This window comes from Electrophorus electricus, chromosome 7, assembly GCF_041902795.1.
Source record: "Electrophorus electricus isolate QZ-2024a chromosome 7, ASM4190279v1, whole genome shotgun sequence".
Classification (NCBI taxonomy): domain Eukaryota; kingdom Metazoa; phylum Chordata; class Actinopteri; order Gymnotiformes; family Gymnotidae; genus Electrophorus; species Electrophorus electricus.
The window spans coordinates 34,215,278-34,237,499 of record NC_137503.1 but is presented as its reverse complement, the minus strand read 5'-3'; the positions used below and the strand labels follow the sequence as shown (position 1 = coordinate 34,237,499).

General features: G+C 36.7%; 1 protein-coding gene across 1 annotated transcript; it reads left to right on the top strand.

The window, feature by feature from the left end:
- The first annotated feature begins 1,137 nt into the window (after nucleotides 1-1,137).
- LOC145658811 (adhesion G-protein coupled receptor F1-like) lies at nucleotides 1,138-21,938 on the top strand. Its single transcript, XM_081718525.1, has 18 exons — nucleotides 1,138-1,284; nucleotides 1,514-1,687; nucleotides 2,009-2,062; nucleotides 2,671-2,724; nucleotides 3,247-3,315; nucleotides 8,237-8,346; nucleotides 8,577-8,641; nucleotides 8,995-9,131; nucleotides 10,137-10,325; nucleotides 11,125-11,331; nucleotides 11,778-11,930; nucleotides 16,135-16,319; nucleotides 16,432-16,605; nucleotides 16,722-18,080; nucleotides 20,615-20,656; nucleotides 20,799-20,855; nucleotides 20,987-21,050; nucleotides 21,492-21,938. The coding sequence occupies exons 1-18, from the start codon at nucleotides 1,149-1,151 to the stop codon at nucleotides 21,569-21,571; spliced, it is 3,309 nt and encodes a 1,102-aa protein (XP_081574651.1). The 5' UTR covers nucleotides 1,138-1,148; the 3' UTR covers nucleotides 21,572-21,938.
- The last annotated feature ends 284 nt before the right edge of the window (nucleotides 21,939-22,222 follow it).

Sequence of the window (22,222 nt, the reverse complement as noted above, 5' to 3'; positions counted from 1 at the left end):
TTTCTCTTTTCTGTCAATATTCGATATTTATTTAGAGCTTATTCTACAGTGCCATTACCATGTTGATTCCCACTTATTCGTGAACTAAAGTGCTACTAAATGACTTTTCCCTTTGTCCTACAGTTACTCCTATTGAGATGGAATACTTAATTGAGGTTGAGCTTGACATAGTGGATACTTCAGTCATTAACAGCCTAATGAACCTACTGAAGACAGTCAGTTTTCCTTTTGTCACTAGTGACATAGCCATCACTGAAATTAACATTACTACAGGTAAATGACATTTCACTCTCCGCTGAAGATTATTAACAGAGGAAATCAGAGAACACTGTAGACATGCAAGCTATAAGTATTTCAGATCTAATTAGAAAGTACTGAATAGAATATTCTTAGTGTATTATTTCCAATTGTTTTTTAATTTCAGCACATTGTTGTAAAACATTCCACGATATTTTCGTTTTTCAAAATCAGCAAACTCTGATGTGTTCCTGTCATTTCCCAGTGTGTCTCCTGAATAATACTGGATACCAGTGCAGGTGTGTGGATCAGTATTTCTGGCCATGTAACAAGTGCTCAGTATATCAGCACTGTGATGACATCATCAATGGCACTTGTGGCTGCATCAGTGCTATTCCAAATGATGGACAATTCTGCCAACCAATGACAGAGCTAACTAGTATGTATAAGCTTTCCATGAGAATAAGATCATCTGTAATGGTATTATTATTATTATTATTATTATTATTATTATTATTATTATTATTATTATTATTATCTGGATTCAGCATTTTTGGATTCAAAGTAAATGTGACTCAAATCATTTCATTATGTCTGAGTTCCTTAAATATTATACATTTTAGAGTGTTTTTAAATCATTCTCTTGCGCTCTGTTTATAGATATCGCAACATGTCCAACTCCATCACCACCAGGTAAACATATAATATCAGATTTACAGCCAGAAGAAGTCATTTAAAAGTTTGTGTTTGTCTTATTTCTTTATTTTTTGGCCATTTCTCTTTTCTGTCAATATTCGATATTTATTTAGAGCTTATTCTACAGTGCCATTACCATGTTGATTCCCACTTATTCGTGAACTAAAGTGCTACTAAATGACTTTTCCCTTTGTCCTACAGTTACTCCTATTGAGATGGAATACTTAATTGAGGTTGAGCTTGACATAGTGGATACTTCAGTCATTAACAGCCTAATGAACCTACTGAAGACAGTCAGTTTTCCTTTTGTCACTAGTGACATAGCCATCACTGAAATTAACATTACTACAGGTAAATGACATTTCACTCTCCGCTGAAGATTATTAACAGAGGAAATCAGAGAACACTGTAGACATGCAAGCTATAAGTATTTCAGATCTAATTAGAAAGTACTGAATAGAATATTCTTAGTGTATTATTTCCAATTGTTTTTTAATTTCAGCACATTGTTGTAAAACATTCCACGATATTTTCGTTTTTCAAAATCAGCAAACTCTGATGTGTTCCTGTCATTTCCCAGTGTGTCTCCTGAATAATACTGGATACCAGTGCAGGTGTGTGGATCAGTATTTCTGGCCATGTAATAAGTGCTCAGTATATCAGCACTGTGATGACATCATCAATGGCACTTGTGGCTGCATCAGTGCTATTCCAAATGATGGACAATTCTGCCAACCAATGACAGAGCTAACTAGTATGTATAAGCTTTCCATGAGAATAAGATCATCTGTAACGGTATTATTATTATTAGTAGTAGTATCTGGATTCAGCATTTTTGGATTCAAAGTAAATGTGACTCAAATCATTTCATTATGTCTGAGTTCCTTAAATATTATACATTTTTATATATTGAATTTAATAGTATTATATATTATATATTGAATTTAATAGTATTAGTAGCAGGTGTTTGCTTTTTTGACCAGCTCTTTAATAATTTTTAATACTCAGATTTAATATCCTGTTACTAAGTCTTGAAAAAGTGTTTTGTTTGGTTTAACCACATAAACATTTACAGCACCAACCACACCTTCCACAGCCAAAACAGGAGACTCATGGACAACACACACAAGTATGGTTACCACACATTTTATACCAAATAATGCATATTATTTTGTAAAATTGCTTTTATTTTGACAAAGATTTCACTGTCAGTTCTCGATTTTTTCTACCTGTCAGGTAGCTATTAAATTTCTGTTTCGTCCCAATTCTCTCTCTTAGTCAAGCCTTAAAAGTCTCACTGATTAACTTGACCCCTTAAAATAAATTTTATTTTGTTGGGAAATGAAGAGTTGTGTTGACTAAATGTCTCAGGCATGCCCCCAAACCTCATTACCCTTCCACAAAGTGTCCTTATTAATTCATTAATATCTCATCTGCCCATTATTAGTTATCATATTTCAAGTCAGTTGGCTTCTGCTGACATCATGTTTTATGTGTTTTGCATCAGTGACTAAACATATGCCATTGTTCCTGCAAGAGGAAGTCCTAAATTGGGCATTGCTTACAATGAGGGTCTTAGTAAATTAAGCATTACAAAATTAATGTAATGTTCACTAACATGCATTTGCTTTTTTGAGCAGCTCTGTAAGAACTTTTCATCCTGAGATTTAATATCCTGTTACTAAGTCTTGAAATGTTTTTTTGTTTGTTTTGTTTGATTGAACCACTGAACCACAGCACCAACCACACCTACCACAGCCAACACAGGAGACTCATGGACAACACACACAAGTATGGTTACCACACATTTTATACCAAATAATGCATATTATTTTGTAAAATTGCTTTTATTTTGACAAAGATTTTAGTGTCCTTTCTCGAATTTGTTTTAAATGTCCTGTTAGTTGGTGGTGAAATTTCTGTTTCTTCCTGATTCTCTCTCTGTCAAGATTTAAAAGTCTCAGTGATTAACTTCACCTCCTAAAATAACTTTTATATTGTTGGGAAATAAAGAGCTATGTTGACTAAAGCCTAGAAACAGCTTAACAAACACTGAGGTTTTGCCTTACACATGTAGAATTTAGAGGCTTCAAACTGAAGCTTTCCATCACATCACTTGAAAACAGTTGGTTTCTGTGGACATCATGAATAGTGTATTAGTGGTTTATTATTAAATATATACCATTTTTTAGCAGGAGGTATGGCAAAAATGTATAAAAACAATGAGTTGGGGAAAACAATGTAATAATCCAGAGTTTTGAAAGAGTTTTTGTGTTTATTTCAACCACTCAAATTACTTCTGTACTTATACAGAACCAACCACTGCCACTACAGCAACAATTTCAAAAATTCCAACAGCATCCACACAGATGACCCCATCACGTATGTTTACAAATCCTTTTATTCCATATCATAGTTAATCAAAGCACAATTTGTAAAATTATTTGTTTCATCAACAAAGATCTCACTGGTAATCATGTCCTTCTTTTTTTTTTTTTTTTTTTTTTACCTTTGAACTATGTGTAGAAAAAAATACCCAAAAACAGCTGAGCCTAATCATGTCCAATCACAGCTGATAGTGATGATAGTGACGACTGGGCGTGGTTTTTTTATGATGTCCATTTTGTCCGTGTACAGCATCCCTGTGACAATATAATTTGATATGAATCAGTCTCCTTACCCTCACATCCCATCACTTTCACTCTAGTTCAGACTACTGAACTACTGAAAGGGGTCTAGTGATGTAGGGAATATTTATGGCAACTGATTTTCATTTAATCTGTGACCATGAAAATAATTTTTTTTTTAATCTATGCATTTTTAAAATGTGATTTTATTTCCAAGGAACAGCTGAATGGAGAGTGATAACTATCTGTCCATACAGTCCCTGAAGGCAATTCTTATTGGTCCTGTAAGGAAGTCTAATAAATAAATGTGCTAAAAGTAGTTGTATATACATGCCCTTCCTCTTTTTTAAAAATCAAAATATGGTCACCCTACACACTCATCATGGGTGAATTCAATCAGACTGATCTCAGATCAGGGCTACCTAAGTTCCAACAGCACGTCTCCTGTCCGAGACAAGGAGAAAACATGATGGATCACATCTACACAATTGTCAAGGAGGCTTACATCCCATCCTTCTGGCTTTATTTGGTAACAGTGAACACATCTCTCTACTGATGAAGCCGACATACCAAGAACTGCTGAAATGGGTTTTAAAGCTAGAGAGAAAACAGTGTTGGTGTGACCTGAAAGTAGAGTCAGGACTGCTTTCAATGCAGTCATTGGGACATGTCTAAAACTGCAGCCACCAGAGACTAGATGATGTAAATCAAACAATACAAATTTGCACAATTCCAAACCAAAAACCAAGGATGAACAATGAAATTCTGCAGTCTACTGAAAGCACAAGAGGCAGCCTAAAAATCTGGAAACAATGTGGAACCAAAAGCTGCTAGACACAACCTAAAGGCTGGCATAACAGCTGCAAAGAACAACCGCAGCATACAAATTGTAGTCTACTTCAGCACCAACACAAATCCACAAATCATGTGGCAAGAGAGCCAAACAATCAATGAGACTGCAAAGTCAGTAACTCAGCGACCAGAGATGCCTCCCACCCTACTGAACCGAACACTTTCTATGCTCACTTTGAGACAACTGCTTAGGCTCAGCTAACCACCACTGCCCTGATTCCCCCCACCCCCCCTGCAGAGGAGCCAGCACTCATACTGGCTTCAGATGAGGTCAAGAGAGCATTGATGAGAGACTCAAGTCAGAAAGCAGAGTGTACAGATGGCATCCCTTGCTGGGTCCTGTAAGTGTGTGCCAATCAGCTGGCTGCCACCTTTATGGACACCTTCAACTGTTCTCTGACAGAGTCCACTGTTCCTGTATGCTTTAAAACCACAGCCATCATTTCAGTCCCTAAGAAACCCATAAACTAATTCCTAAATGACTACCGTCCCCTCACTCTTACATCCATAATGATGAAGTGCTTCAAGAGACTGATCTTAGCCCATATTAAAGGAAGTCTTCCTAACAGTTTGGACCTCCATCAGTTTGTCTAATGCACAAGCAAATCAACTGATGATGCAGTCTCTGTGGCAAAGCACACAGCCCTCAACCGCCAGGACAGAACAAACACCTATGTCAGAATGCTGTTTGATGATTTGAGCTCTACCCTCATCCCTTTCAGACTGAAAACTCATGGACTAAGCCATGCATTATTACATACTGGATTTTGGACTTTCTCACCTGCAGACTACAGTCTGTTAGGATCGGTGACCACATCCCTCATACTCAGCACAGGATACCCCCAAAGCTGCATCTCTTCAGCCTTGCTCTACATGCTCTACATCTATGACTTCATTGCAAAACAACATTATCATCAAGTTTGCCAACGATAAAATAATAATCAGCAACATCACCAACAAAACCAAGTGGTGCACCATCAATAACCTCTCCCTCAAACTCCTAGCAAAACCAAGGAGATGATTGCCAACTTCAGGTGTGGGAGCAGATTGCACACACCACTGATCCTTCAGGGGGAAATTTGGTGGAAAAGGTGTGCAGCTTCAAGTTCCTCTGTGTCCACACAGCTGAGAATCTCACTTAGTCAATCAACACATCACACACTGCCACTTTATAATTCTACCTCTACCTTCTGACCTACAGTTACTGTTCACGAACACCATCTGTATTTATTAGCTATGTACCTACTGTCCCTGATTTTTTTCTTTTGTTTTTGCACTTTTGTAAATCACTGCACTAGAGAAGTAGCCTGACAGTGCTTCATTATATAAAACACTGTATTGGTATAAGGACAATAAAGTTGAATTCTTTCAACAACAGAGGTGATTAGTGTGCAAAACATATTCCTGTTGTGAACGTCTAGTTTGTTGGTTAATTGTCTTTGTAATGTTTCTGCAACGATCGCTGTATCAACTGTAAGTGTTCATGTACTGTTTGTTACTTTTGTGCTCTATTGTTTGTTTTATTTTTGGTCTTGATTAAATGCCTTTTTGGTTTGCAGACTCCCACCTGCATTCTGTGCTTCGTCTCGGTTGCTCACACCATCATAATATATCAATTTAGCTCATATTTTATGTCGTTTCACCCCGGACTTGGTTTATGTTTTTTGTTTTGTTTTGTTTTGTTTTGTTTTTTTGTTTTTTTTTTTGGGGGGGGGGTATACAGTGGGGAAAATAATTATTTGATCCCCTGCTGATTTTGTAAGCTTACCCCTTTACAAAGATATGAACATGTTTATAAATTTCATGGTAGGTTTATTTTAACAGAGATATCTACATAATAATGTCTACATAATAATAATTTTAAAAATCATTAAATAAAGATTATAAATTAATTTGTATTTGATTAAGTGCAATACATATTTGATCCCCTTCTAACCAGCAAGAAATCTGACCCCCACTGACCAGTTATGTGCCCATGAGGCACACAAATTAGTCCTGCCCCTTTAAGAATGTACTCTTAATCTCACCTTGTTATGTGTATAAAAGACACCTGTCACAGAATCAGTCTCTTCCATTCAAATCTCTCGACCACCATGGGAAAGACCAAGGAGATGTGAAAGGGTGTCAGGGACAAGATTGTAGATTTGCACAAGGCTGGAATGGGCTACAAGAACATCAGAAAGAAGCTTGGTGATAAAGAGACCACTGTTGTCGTGATAATTTGAAAATGGTCAACAGTCAATCACCCTCACTCTGGAGTTCCATGTAAGATCTCACCTCATGGGGTAAGGATGATTCTGAGAGAGGTGAGGTGTCAGCCCAGAATTACACAGAAGGAGCTTGTTAATGATCCCAAGGGAGCTGGGAGCACAGTCAGAAAGAAAACCCTGATGAACAGGGCCATGTAGCATAGAATCTTGAATGAGAACCTCCTGGCCTCAGCCAGAACACTGAAGATGGGTCGTGGATGTGTCTTCCAGCATGACAATGACCAAAAACATACAGCCAAGGCAACAAAGGAGTGGAAGAAGAAGCACATTAAGATCCTGGAGTGGCCTAGCCAGTCTCCGGACCTCAATCCCATAGAAAATCTGTGGAGAGAGCTGAAACAGCCTCAAATCCTTCAGGATTTGGAAAGTGCCTGTGAGCAGGAGTTGACCGAAACCCCTCCTGAAACGTGTGCAAACCTGGTGACCAACTAAAAGAAACGTTTGACCTCTGTGATTGCCAGCAAGGGTTTCTCCACCAAATACTAAGTCACGTTTTGCTAGAGGATCAAATACTTATTTCACGTAATCAAATACAAATGAATTTATAACCTTTATTTAATGTTTTTATGTTGGATTTCTTTGTTGATATCCTATCTCTCTCTGTTACAATAAACCTACCTGAAAATTATAGACTGTTCATGTCTTGTAAGGGGATAAACTTACAAAATCAGCAGGGGATCAAATAATTATTTTCCCCACTGTATATACGTTTTTTTTTTTTTTTTAATTAATTTTATTTCAACAAACATCAATTTGCACTTCCTTTCTGCTTTGTCTTCCAATTTATGGGGGGCTATTATGTATTGTGTATATGATGTATTTACCAGAGCTATAATCAACAAATAGCATCCTGACATATGTGTTGGGGTGCTCCATTACTGTAAACCAGGCTGTCCCCTGATCTGTAGGCAGCACCTTGTGCCCTGAGAAGAGACCATTTCTGATGAGCCGTGGTTTTTGATTTGGGAAGACTATATAATCCAAAATAGATGAGCTGTATTCTGCCGTGTTTTGTGCAAACACCTTCCAGTCTGTGTTTTCAAAACAATTGCAGCAGCAGTAAAATGCATTTTTCACTCCAGACTTGGACAGGTTTTACAGCTGGTCAGGCTTTGCAGATGAGAGGTCTGTAGGATGGAATAATTCCTAGTTAGAAATGATTATATGATATGAGAAATGATGAAAAAGACAATATATAATGTATTTTATATATATATATATACACACACACACACACAAATGAAGTATCCTAATTTACTTCAGTTAGAACATATATTTGTTTTTATCACCAAATTTGGTCTTTCCATTTACCTTCATGTTATAAATCTATATGTATTTATTTTGTACTTTTAAGCTCTTGTTCTGGTTTATGTAAAGCATATTGAATTGTCTTTATGTATGAAATGTTCTGAACAACTATACTTGCCTTGCCCTTGACTTTGATCCAGTTAAAGATAGTAGATTCAACTGTTTAACTTATTGTTAATAGTTATGTCTTCTACAATATTTCTACACTTTACATTGTTTAACATTTATATATTGATATTTTAACAGGCACCTATATCATACATTTATCCTTGATGATATATGAACAATTTGACCTTGCACTCACCAGCAAAGATACTCCAAAGTACACATATTATAAAACAACCCTTGAACAGTCAGTAAGTGTTTCACATATTAATCTGCTGGGCCCTTTTAATGCTGAAAGCCTTCAGCTGTGGTTATTATTAATATTATTATTATTATGTTATTATTTATTTATTGTTTTTGTTGTTTTTGAATATATGGCTGTAACTGTTATTATGTTATGTTATAAATCATATAAATCTGTTTTCACAATGAAATAAATGACACATGGGGCATCTGATTTTTTTTCTGACCTTTTTTCCAGATTGATGCTAGTTACAGAATTGTACCTTCCTACCAGAACAATTCTGCAGTGGTGACTAATTTCAGGTATTGCTATTTACAATCAGCATCTTTAATTTAAATACATATTTACAGGTCCATATTGCAGAATTTAGAATGTGCAAAAATAATAATCAGAAAAAGGAAGAATTTTTCAAGGTATGAAAAAAACTATTAAGTGTAATTAGGGAATGATATCCTGATGCTCCTGAAAACATTAGTGGTATTATGTCTGGAAGGTCAAATACATAACCTAACACCCTGGGAAACTGGATACAGAAACTACTGATTGAAAATGATAAGCTTTACATTTGCTTATCAAATATTTGAATTTTTGAAATTTTTTGTTCAGTTTCTTTAAAATCACACATTTTGAATTGTGTTCTGTGTGTTTTAAACAGGCCTGGCAGTGTGATTGTAGACTACAGTATAACTGCAACAAGTGGTAACCCTGATTTGGCATCAGCAAATGAACAACTTATTAACAAACTCATTAGTCTAGGATTTCCAGTGAATCAAAATGCCATCATTCAGACTGGTAGGGTTGTAATTCCATTTTATATTTGCAATACATTTATATTTATTTAACTATAATTAATGTTGTTGTAATATAAATGGCAATAACAAATACTGCAGTGGTAGAACTGGATAACCTGAGTTACGCTGTTACTTAAAATCCTTTTTAAGAATTTCCTTTAGCACAATGTACTCCACTGGCACTGATCTTTTAGTGAAAACATAAGAGCAATCAGTGTTCGCCTCATGGAAGAAACATCCATATTTTGATCTAAAGTCTCTTTTGAGGAGTCAATGATCTCATGCATCCTAGCATGATTCCTGAAGCATTTGGAAGAAGCACAGCTTTGCTGATCTAACTCCACAATTTACAAGGAAAAATTTCTGTATGATCATAACACTATTTATGCCAAAATGACATCTAACTTTTATTGCCAGAACACAATCTTTTTGCCTCATCTGACCACAAAATTAGGCTTTAATCAAATATTTCTCAAGTCCCCAAAATATTTAACAAAGCCCTGGAAACAGCTTTCTTCTGAGAAGCTTTCTGAACAGTTTGCAGGCATGGAGGTGGCAATCACAAGACTCCAGACACGTTCATCACATTTGTAGCTAAATGTTGTTTAATGTTGCCCTTGTAGTGAAATATTCTTGGTGACTTCCTATCATTTTATTTATTTATTTATTGCATTTTTTTCTGACCTTCTCCATGTTGTTGACTAAGTGGGTTTGACCTGCATGTTGCTGCATGGAAAAATCAAGATGATAAACAATAATGACATTTAGTTTTTTTATTCTTCTTTACCAAGGGTGCCAGTAATCCTGGAGTGCACTGTAGTGATACTGTAGACAAAGCTAAAACCAGTGATTCTTTTATTTTGTTTTTTTTGGCAGGGGAGTATTTGGTATTTTTAGGTCTTTTTCTACAAACTCTAATACCACATAAAGGCTTTCCTGGTCTTAACTTAGTTAAGTATATGTATTAAATGCATTTTTACAACATGTAAACCATTCTCGATTTTAGTACCAGGTGGCATACTGGTAAGCGGCCCAATATATCCTGGAAGAAATGTGTCACTGACATGTAACATATCATCAATTAACACTGGAAATATCAATTGGACTAAAAATGGAATTGCCTTGGCAAGCACATCTAAAAACGTAATCACTGGACGCACACTCACTGTGACAGATGTGAATTTATCTGACGGTGGTAAGTCACAATAATTTTGTACTCTTATCTCATTTGTACTAAGCAGTGTTTTTAAATTTGAGGTTTGTGTAGCAATACAGTTGAATTGGCTCAGCTCAGAAGTTCATCTACAAGATACAGCTGGTGTATAGCGAGCAGTCAGAGGAAGCAGACTGAACTGCCAAGTGAGGGAATACCAAGAAAGTTGCATGCGTTATGTACTGTCCTGTATTGTGTTGTGATGGACATTACTTTTACAAACTGCTAAAAAGTGGGGGTTGGAGAGATATGAAGTCACCTGAAGTACACACAAATGCATCCAGTTGATGTGTTTGCAGACCTGCAGTAACAGAATGATGTTAAAAGAAATTATATTAAAATAAATTAGACATTTTATCAGTTCCAACTGTTACCATAGATTTGCCATATCATTACAGACTTTTCTAATCTGTCCAGTGTAACAACTTTACACCAAGCAGTGTTTGTGTGTAAGATTGTTTGTAGTGTATCTTACATTTTATCTTACATTTGTGGTGTAAGATTGTTGTAAGTCACTTTTGTAAGTCAGTCTGAATAAGAGCGTCTACCAAATGCCGTAAATGTAAATGTAAGATGCCTTTTTGGGGTACATCAGTTCAGAATTCTTGATCTTGATGTTGTACTTCACATTGGTCACATTCAGCATAACAGGACCGGTCTAACTTTGTCACTGTCTGTTGTGTTGTGCTGTTACTGCTGTCATCTGAAGAAGATTCCAGGTGAGTAACTGCAGTGAGCTGTAGTAAGCGATGTGGTTTGATCATTTACTTTACCTTCACAGGTCAATACTCATGCACAATGAATGTGGCATCAATTCCTTACTTAGCTTGGATCAAAATTACAGTTCTGCCAAACGCCAATCTCCAAGCAAGTAGTGACAAATCTGTGGCATGCAATAACACATCAGTCAAGATATGGTGTTGTGCCGACCCGAACTATAGCGTGAAATGGGATTTGGACACCACTGCTTGTGCCCAGTTGAAAACAGGTCATGCACACGCTCACACAATTTTAAATTTGACTGGAGTGTTATAAATTACAGTCTACAGGTCCAAATTTAAATAAACAAATAAATAAATAAACAGACACAAATTCTGCTTCCCATCCCCTTTGGAACCACACACACAAATAATCACACAGAAATCTGGTTCCTATCCTGAACCATATGTATACATATCTCTGCCACACACTCATACACACTCAGACTAAAGTAAGAACATTAAATCATGACAAAATGACTGACAATATTTAAAAGTCCAACTTTGAAAATTTTTATTATCAGTATTACTTGTTGATACTTTTGTTGACTTCTTGTTTTTATCAAATGCTTGTATCAAATGTATATCAAATGCAAATGCAAATGTGTGCATCTCCCTACAATCCACAAAGACTTTCATTTATTTTTTAATGAAACCAATTGTTTCTGTTTCACAGACCCAGTGTCAGGGTGCAGCACATGCAACTGTTCTATCAGGAAAAAGGACTGTCAGGTTTATGATAAAATAATACAGGCCAAATGTGAAGCCATTGGAACTGACTTATATTCTTACAAGTCAGCAAATATGAAGATAACTGCAACGAATACAGGTGAGTATCATTATCCCTTCAATATTTTGAAATAAACCAAGAACATTAGATTCTGTCATACCAAGTGATGGATTAAAAGATTTTTCAACACATAGCTAATATTTTCCCCATCATTGCAAACAATTCTTGATAACTTGAGCATGAAGACACAAAACCCCTTAAAAAACTGTTAAACCTCCTTTTTAATATGGGCAAAAATCAGCATAGGTTTACTTGAATTTATTTGTCTAGGTGTTACAAATGGTTGAAGCACTAGGTCAATCTTAGTCCCTAAATGCAAATTGATATGAAGTGCTATTCATAGTCAAATCTACATGTGACCATACTATGACTTTCCCAAACTGGACAAAGAGTGGACAAACAGTACAAAGAGTGAGTGGATTTGTACGAACCCCCACCCCCAATGTGATTGCTCCATTAGTGAGGTACATTACAATAAGTGTGAACACTTCCTTTCAAGCTCTGGTGTGCAGAAAATAAGCGGACAGAGACCGCCTGAGCAGGTGGGTCTTGATCCATTTCTAAAAAAAATCTGGTGTGGTGTATGAACACAATATGAACCAAAGGCAGTTAAACAAACTAAACACAGAACAGGATCCCGCAAGATATGACACTAAATGTGCCATGACAGAACAGTGCATTAAAAAAAAAATGTTTTACATTGACAGTTCAGTACAGGCATCAGAAACATCTCCTCTTTACAGTGTACCTTCCTTTATATGTGCAATGGAGGAATTTCTAGCATGGTTTTGACTCCTTTATCCATTTTACCAACCCATGCTGTGTTTCCAGATGGTAAAAATGCCCCCAGGTATACACAACCCCAATAAGTGCATTAAGCCCACTATGTGCACCGTACATCACTTTTTTTTGGTTTTAATTAAAATTTTCTAAGTGTGAACCAGGATTAAAATGTAAAAATGTATCATTTTCTTCCTTGGTCTGGACCAATATACGCAAATTATAAGTATGAACACACTCTTAATCGATCTAAAAAAAATTACCATTAAGGTGGAATCCATTTCAAGCCATAGTCCTGTTACCAGGAGAGAAGTGAAATATTTCATTGATGTTCCTGTCCTGAAGAGACTTTTCTCTTCTCCAATTTAGGTTCAGGATAATTGAGGAACACAGCACAAGTATTTAAAAAATCAACAGCCATCTATCACAAAGAATCCATTCTCTGTAACAAGGAGCAGTTCTCTCAAAAGGAAAAGCCAACATTTAATTATGTTAAACTTAAATATCTAAAATGTTTTGCAGAGAGGGAACCTTCTCACTATGCCTGATTGGCTTAATAGAATTCTCTTGCTCACCATTTCTTCCCATTGGCTGCCAGCAGGTCTGCTGCATGATGGAACTACAGCAGACAGAACATGTGTATTGGGTCAGGCTGACCTATTCCCTTGTCAGCGTCGACCCATAAAGCTCTTAAATATGTTCTGAGTTTAAAATGAGCCAGATCTATAAGCAAGTTTAACAGCATTTATTAAATTTAATATGACCCTCCCATTGAAATCTACAGCAGTGTAAATGTATCGATTTTCGTACTTTTAATGAATTGTCAATTACAGTTGGTCAATTTAATTTGGGCACCACCCTGACTAACAGGGAAAATGTATTAATTTTAATGAATGTATTAATGACTAATAAGTCAGTGTCATGAAAGTCGCCAATTCAATACGTGATTATTTTTCGTCTACCAAACATTAGAATATCACTTGGGGCTCACAGACGTAAAAACCAAGGTATGTTTACCTTGCGGAGAGAAGAAAAACATGTTCAACAATCACTGACTCAGATACTATTAATGACTAAGAGTGACTAGTTCACTATAATCATTATAATCACAAGCCTAACATTGTAAACATTAGAGTTAACACAAACAACTACTAGTGGTGGATACAGGTATGTAGATAAGCTAATTAAGAGTTCTGAGGCTGTGTTGTAGGTGAGGGAAAAGAGTTACCTCATCTAATTTGATTAATAAACACTAACGCTAATAATGATACCAACTCTTACTATTCTCTGGTGTTTGACCCTGTTGAACAGTCTGGAGATTCAGGCGTGTGTTCCATTGGATTGTGTGGACAGCGCAGAGAGTGCGAGGGAGTGTTCATTTGACTTCGGGTGTCAGGCATGCCAGATGTTAAGAACAATCATTCATCCAACTGCCTGAATGGCGATGAATGTAGTGTCCTTACTGTGAGATTGTCCCATGACTCTGAAACAGTCTGCTGTTCCTTGTAGTTCTTGGCATCCGGTTACGGTGTGGAGACCAGGGTTCTCAGGCTGGGGAATTGGACCTTTGGATCTGGCTCTAGTGAGAGTCACATAGGCGGGCAGACGTTTTCTGAAATTGGAGTGGGTTCTATACAGGCAGTGTATTGAAATTCTGGTCTCAACCAGACGGGTGTGTTCAATAAGAGCCGTGATGGGTCAATTGCAATGAACACACATTAACAAGAAGAAAGTAGTAAGATGATAAAAGAAACAAAGACATCAAATTAAAATATAGTAAACTAAGAAAATCTAGTATTTCTAGCTTCTTATTAAGAGGTTACTGACTTGTTAAGAAATGGGGAGGGACACTTTTGTCTCTGCCAAAATTCAGTGGCAATAAAGAAAAAATAAATAAATAAAGAAAATTCCATTTCTACTTCCTGGTCTTAGAATGACGGTAGAGCATTTGGATAATCAGTTTAATTACTTTCCTGGTTTCTAGATGTTACAAACTACTAACTTTAATATATTGTCTAATTGGTTCATATAGGATTTCTGGTAAACAAGAGGAGTGAGTAACAATTTGTTTACAATATGCATGAGGTTAAGCAACATACAGATGAGGTAATATGAGTGAATAATACAAATGAAAGAAGGACAAGTAATGAACAGAATAATGTGACAACAGGTATTTATAAAATAACAGGAGCACACATCACAATCTGGAAATTATATTAAAATCTCTATACATTACAGGTTGATTATTTGACATTATGGTAGATTAAATGGTAAGTTGTTACTTTGTGAATATGTGGGATGAGCAAAGTTACTTGCCCCGGTAGGAATTTGAGTCCAATGGAATTTACAGTCTTCCTTACTCTACCCAGGTTAGTAAGAGCTTTTTAGCATACCATCCATTGGTTTATGAACCTTAAGGAGAGGGGGTTGAGGGTTAGGAGCCATGCCATCTTGATAACTGGGTCATTTATGGCTTTGTTGCTAATCCTTAAGAAGCCAGCGTGTTCCAGGTATGGCCTGTGGCCCAGGGGTGTAAGAGAGGTTAAAACTATTTACTAGATTAGAACTTCATCAGCGGAATAATTTTTAATCTATCTTTACTACATAATCAACAAATAGATATGTAATAAAAACAGCAACATATCCTTTAAAAAATACAGGACTTGGCCAGCACTAATTACTCATGTTAGTGTAGGCCCTCATTTGTAATGCAACACTGCATTCAATTTGAAGATGACACACCATATTCTTACTAATTAAATTACTCAACCAATATTATATAAAGGCTGAAAAGCATAAATTTGAAAAAAATGTTAATACAATACTAGAGGTTTTATTACAAAGGGCATTCAAACTGTGATGATGCAAACATCAGTCAAGTTTGGATTAAACCGTTCAATGAAAACAAAAGTAAAACCTGCACATATAAATGAGTAGTGATACAAATCTACTCTTGAATACACAAAAGAAAGGAATAGTCACAACATCCAAACATGCAAACAACTAAACAATAACTGGCTGCAAACAGAAGGAACACAGGGTTATATATTCACATACAAACAAGAAAGGAAACTAGATACAGATGAAGCTGGGAACACTATTGATGAAGACCGATGAAGGGGGCATGGCAAACTATGTCGAAAGGAGTGCACACATAGAGCCTGTATCTACACAATGAAACAAAACAAACAAACTGGATGGTGGTGAGGGGATGTTACACACCCACTGCTTGCACACATTGAGTTAAACAGCTGGCGTCTAAATCCGTTTAATAATTCCAGGAAACAAAACCACTGAAACATGCACATATTTTGCATGTGAATAACCAAGAATAGGAAGTATTATCAGAAACTCAAGAAAAAACATCTTTGCTATTTTTTTTGTTTTTAAAACAAATGTCTACATTTTCAAATAATTACTAGTTTGTGATTTACTTGTGTGTGATTTGTAATTTCTTCTTTAGCATACCCCTGCTTTGACGAATACTTTGGAGGAGGAAATGTCAGTGAAATAAGAGTTGGCGACTGTACTCAAGACATGGTTGGCAATCGACAAGCTCTGTGTAACTCATCTAACAAATGGGACCCTCGGAACGAGGCAAACAATTGTATCCTGCGTGTTATTGAGAATCTGATAGAGCGAGCTATGGTAATATTATTTTTGTTTTAGTTGCTAATTTCAAACAAAATATTTATGTGATAAAGAACAATATGAACTGTGTTAAGGTCCATCATGGTTTATCCTTTTTCTTTGTCTGTAGAGCTTAACTGTAGCAGACATCCCACAAATTGCGGCTGATCTCAACAATGCTACTACAACATATGCTTCTATCATAGTACAGTCTCCAGCAACCATATTAGGAATTGTTTATATACTGAAAAAAATTGCTGATGTGTCACTAACAACTATAGAAATCATTAAACCCATTATGATGGTATGTACATTCATTTTTACTTTGTAGCTAAGTTCATATCTGATATCATATATGCAACATTATATATGCTGTTTAGGTATAAGGTTACGCTTTTACTAATTTTCTTTTATTTAAAGGATGTCCTGCAAACAGTTGATGTTATTGCATCAACTGATGCAGGGAAAACATGGCAAACTCTGAACACAGGCAATACAACCCAGAACACCAGCTCTGTACTGCTGAAATCTCTTGAGGAGCTGGGACAGCAACTCTCAAATGAGACCTTTGGAATAGTAACAAAATCCTCTTACCTTAATAGAACTCAAATTTCTGGACCATATTTTGAACCATTTGGTATAAATTCAACTCTGTTAATAGATATCCCTCAGATTCCTGTACCAACATTCTTCACCTTTATTGTTTTCTCAACTTTTAACACCGTCTTGCCTGTTCGAATTGCAACAAACAATGACAGCAGTCAAAGTGGAACCAGTATTAATGGAGATGTAATTGCAGTCAAGGCACAAACAACAGTTAACAATATATCCTTTTCCTTTTCTCTTATAAATAATTCACTGATATACCCCCAGTGTGTTTTTTGGAATTTTGATCTCTTGGATGGTATTGGAGGATGGGACTCAACTGGATGTGAACTAAAGTCTTTAGCAAATCACACTGACCTGGTTACATGTGAATGCAATCACACAACCTCATTTTCCATCCTGATGTCACCATATTCCCTGGATAATCCTGCTTTGGCCTACATAACTTACATTGGTGTTAGCATTTCGATGGCCAGCTTGGTTTTATGCCTCATTATTGAAACCATTATTTGGAAGTCAATGACAAGGAATGACACATCCTACATGCGGCATGTCTCCATAGTCAACATCGCTCTGTCCCTCCTGATTGCAGACATATGCTTCTTCATTGGAGCATCCGTTGTGGAACGAGGACAGGTTACACCAGTGGGTCCCTGCAGTGCAGTGACATTCTTCATCCACTTCTTTTATCTTGTTCTCTTCTTCTGGATGTTCCTGTCAGCACTCTTGCTCCTTTACCGCACCATCATGGTCTTTTCAGGAATGTCCAGGTCCAGGATGTTGGCTATAGCGTTCAGTGTGGGCTATGGAGCCCCATTACTCATAGCTGTCATCACTGTGGCATCAACAGCTGGAAACAGAGGATATGTTCAAGAAATGAACTCATGTTGGCTGAACTGGAATAAAACGAAGGCACTCCTGGCATTTGTGATTCCTGCTCTGACGATTGTAGTTATAAATCTTTTGGTTCTTGTCGTGGTTTTATACAAGATGTTGAGGAGAGGAGTTGGTGCTTCTACTCAGCCAGATGAGAAACATGCCTTAGTGGTCATTGCCAGATGTGTGGCAATTTTGACCCCTCTCTTTGGTCTGACCTGGGGATTCGGCATCGGGACCATGGTGACCTCTGCTTTGGGAATTCATGTGGTGTTTGCAACCCTTAATTCACTGCAGGTAATAATTTTACTTCACTTTTTTCCCTATAATTTAAATGGCACACACTCAGTGTGTTGTGCACACTACAAGGCAATTAATCATTGGTAATACAGCTTAAAAATATTTAACTAAGAAATGAGTGTAACAAAAATGCATAAAGTTAATAATTATTAGCAGGGTGCACCAGCCTAAATGTAGAGAAAAGATTATCATTTATTAACCGGTTTATTAACATAATAAATATTTTTTGAAAATAAAAAAATTAAATAAACATTTTGTACAGGAACTGCACAAAATTTGAATTGTTTCAAATATACTTCAAATATTGTAAAGGAAGGAGAGAAGAAAAAATAATACAAAAAATAAAAATAAAAAAATTAAATAAGATGAGCATAGAAGAGTGACTTGCAATTAATAGCTGATTGAGTAAACTATGGGACCGAGACCTATACACACACACGTTAGCTAATGCTAACTAGCCAAAAAGCTACTACAGCTAAGTCTATTAGCTAGAATTTAAGATAATGCCTGTAAGCAAGGAACACCTATTGGGGAAATACTAACAGGAAATTAGACCTGGTTACTACCTCAGCTATCAAAGGGAGAAATACACTGCATGGCCAAAAAAAAGGTCTCAAACTCTAATATTTATTTCTGTCTAGAGTTGCATTAATTTTTCCCCGAGGTCTTGTATTGATGATGGGAGATTTTGACCACTGCGCAAAGTCTTCATCCCAAAGATTCTCAATGGGGTTCAGATCTGGACTCTGTTTTGGCCATTTTATGTTTGAAAATGATATCTCTTGCTCCCTGAATCATCACGCTTTCACAATTTGAGCCCGATGAATCCTGGCATTCTCATATTAGAATATGCCTGTGCCGTCAGGGAAGAAAAAATGCATTGATGGAATAACCGTTCAGTATATTCAGGTAGTCAGCTGACTTCATTCTTTGGGCACATAACGTTATTTGAACCTAGACCTGACCAACTGCAGCAACCCCAGATCATAGTACTGCCACCACAGGCTTGTACGGTAGACACTAGGCATGATGGGTGCATCACTTCAGCCGCCTGTCTTTTTACCCTGATGCGCCCATCACTCTGGAACAGGGTAAATCTGGACTCATCAGACCACATGACCTTCTTCCATTGCTCCAGAGTCCAATCATTATGCTCCCTAGCTCTTTATATGTTTTCTCTGCTTGATGCATGCCAATAATTTGACAGATAATAATTTGACAATAATAATTTCTGAAACAGATTAACATCTTTTCCACAACCACAGGATTTGTTTTTTGACATGATTGTTTAAAAAATGAGAAGCTACTCACTGCATCAGTTAGGGTTAAATAACTTGTTGCCAGCTGAAATCACCCATACAGTAATTATCCAATGAGAGGCTCTTACCTATTTGCTGGTGACCTATTTTGGCCAGGCAGTGTATACATCTGTAGAGTTATCTATGGAAAGGATGGCTCACGGCAGGCACCCAGTGCTTAGCATGTGAATGAAGTAGAAGATCTTATGTTTCAGGGTCAATGAAGGGCCAGATAATTAGTCCGATTGCATGAGAGGTAGGAGAGCTTCGGCATAACTAAATGGGAAGAACTGTGCAGACTCTGCCACACGTAATCCCAAACTTTCTTCTGCGGTGTCAGTGATCTTAATTCATCACCCATGTTGTTCCAAAATGGTGAAATGAGCTGTTCTGATTCATTTGGACATCCCTGAACTTCGACAAAGTCCCTGAGATTTTGAAAAGGTGTTCTGAGAAGCTCACACGTGTATAGCCATTTGAGAGTCCTCTGATACAGACTATTTTAAACCTAAGGTTGGAAGTTGGCAAAATTAAACAATTTCTGTTGGGCAAACAGATCTAACCCTAATTTTACTTTGGAGCGTTATATGTATCACAGTCTCTGGCGATGAACCACACATGGTTAATCAATCCAGGTTGAGGAACCTTTTATAGTCACCAAGAGTCACTGTGGATTCATAGTCCACAGAATCAAATATTCTGTCTCATTTGTTAAAATTAATAAAGAACATATGCCTTATTTGAGATTGGTCTTGTTGCGATGCTCACAGAAGGACACTTCATGTGGGAAATGTTCAAATCCGGATGTCCTTCAGGATTATGGACTTTTAATAAGTCTGGAGGGTAGTAAAGTTGGGCCATGTGTCCTTGCAGAGGTGATAAACCTTCCTTACAGATGAGCTTTGAAGACCTGATAAGAGGGTTGAGGTGCCAAACTGGCAGAGCCAAAAGGGTCCTGGTTTTGGCAACTGAGGTCCTGCAGGATGGGTGTTGTGAGTTATCTTAGGGGTGAGATTGAAGACTAGTGGGGGGTAGTAGGCTGGTTCTCTGCTACAATTTGATAACAGAGGTCCTCCAGGATGGGTGTTGTGGGTTATCTCAGAGATATCTGCATTCTCCACTATATGAGCATTCATTTATGAATTATTTTATATCACTTTAGATATTATACAAAGCTTCAACGGTTATGCTTAATGTGCTTACAGAAAAAAAATGTCATTTATCTTTTGAAAGGGCTTCTTTATTCTGGTGTTTGGAACCTTATTGGACAGTAAGGTATGTACTGTCACTCTTGACCAAACCCTTCTCTAAAAGGAAACAAATCCAAAAATTGACATATTAGTGGTATTACTGATAGGCAACACATCCTTTTTAGAGGCATGTAAACTTTGAGATTTTACTTGTTTTGTGGTTGCAGATCCGAGAGGCACTGGCATCAAAGTTGTCACTGGCAAACAGCTCTAACCGCACAATGGTAAATTCCCTTTTATATAAGATCAGTATAGGATTTCATGTGGTTTTTATTTAGAATTTATGAATCCATTAGAATGGATGAATATCCATGTTAATATTTAACAATCAATGGCTGGTGTTTGTCAATTACAGAGCTCTAGTGCAGGACCATCATCCTCTAGTGGACTTCCTTTCATTCAGAGGTTGCGGCTCAGAAGTAAGTATTTGATCTCAACTTTGATTTATATGCACCTACAAATTATACTTTTGTAAATTATTCTATGAGACTGCTTCATCACATTGTTGGTGGTCATGTAATCATAATGTACTTGTCACACCCTAAATCATCCCTTCAGTTTTGTAGAAAATCATGTGGCAGGGATAGTTCTTTGTTATTGAGAGTACACTTGTATTCAGAGTATGCACTCAATGCACAGTCACTTCTGTTTGTCAGAAAGTCATATTTAGTTGCTTTTTGCCTCCTCTATAAACTTACCTCCTCTATAAATTTACAACATTTCCTTTTATATTTTCATAAACATATTTTGCAGTGCAGTTCCATTTGCCTTTTGGCTGTTACTTTGCCAAAATCCAGCAAATATGTAAGAATATTCCTGCTTTGTGAACAGCATGCTACAAACATACTGATTCTTTGTAGATGCATTCAACATATCAGAACGGAATGGGTTCTCTGCAGTTCCTTCTTCAAGCAACTTGGATACAACTATGAATATTTAAGCTACTGCAACAAAGTGTTACAGACACATCACATAACCAGCTTCTATTACTGCTGATATTATTGCTGCTGCAGTTTTTGGGGGGGGCTATCCTTTTAAGCTTAAAGTGGAAGTTGGGAGGCTCAATAACAATAACCCATTTTGAACAATTATTAATTAAGAATTAAATGAATTGTAAGCTTCACACACACACACACACACACACACACACACACACACACACACACACACACACACACACACACACATACACACACGCACACATATCCACAGTTAATTTTGTCATATAGCTAAATTTTTTGGTTGGTTGTTTTATGATGACTGTTTATGTAAAAAACATTAAATAATTTATGAATAAATAAGGGAGCTTTAACCCCACAATCCACCTCCAGTTTTAAGCTCTTATTTGAATGATTTGTTCTTGTTAACTGTAACACACAATACAATGATCATTCAGAATTTAAATTGAAGTAGACGCTTGGCCTAGACATCCATTCACATCCAGATTTATTTTTCTGTCATTTAGGTTCCATTTGTGCTCAATTAATACAGAAGAAAATGTCAAAAAGCGCCTTTTATTTTGAGGGTTTATATTGTGTATTTGGATGCTGGAGATTCATTTCCTGAGTCACCAGGGTCTTGTCAGAACAAG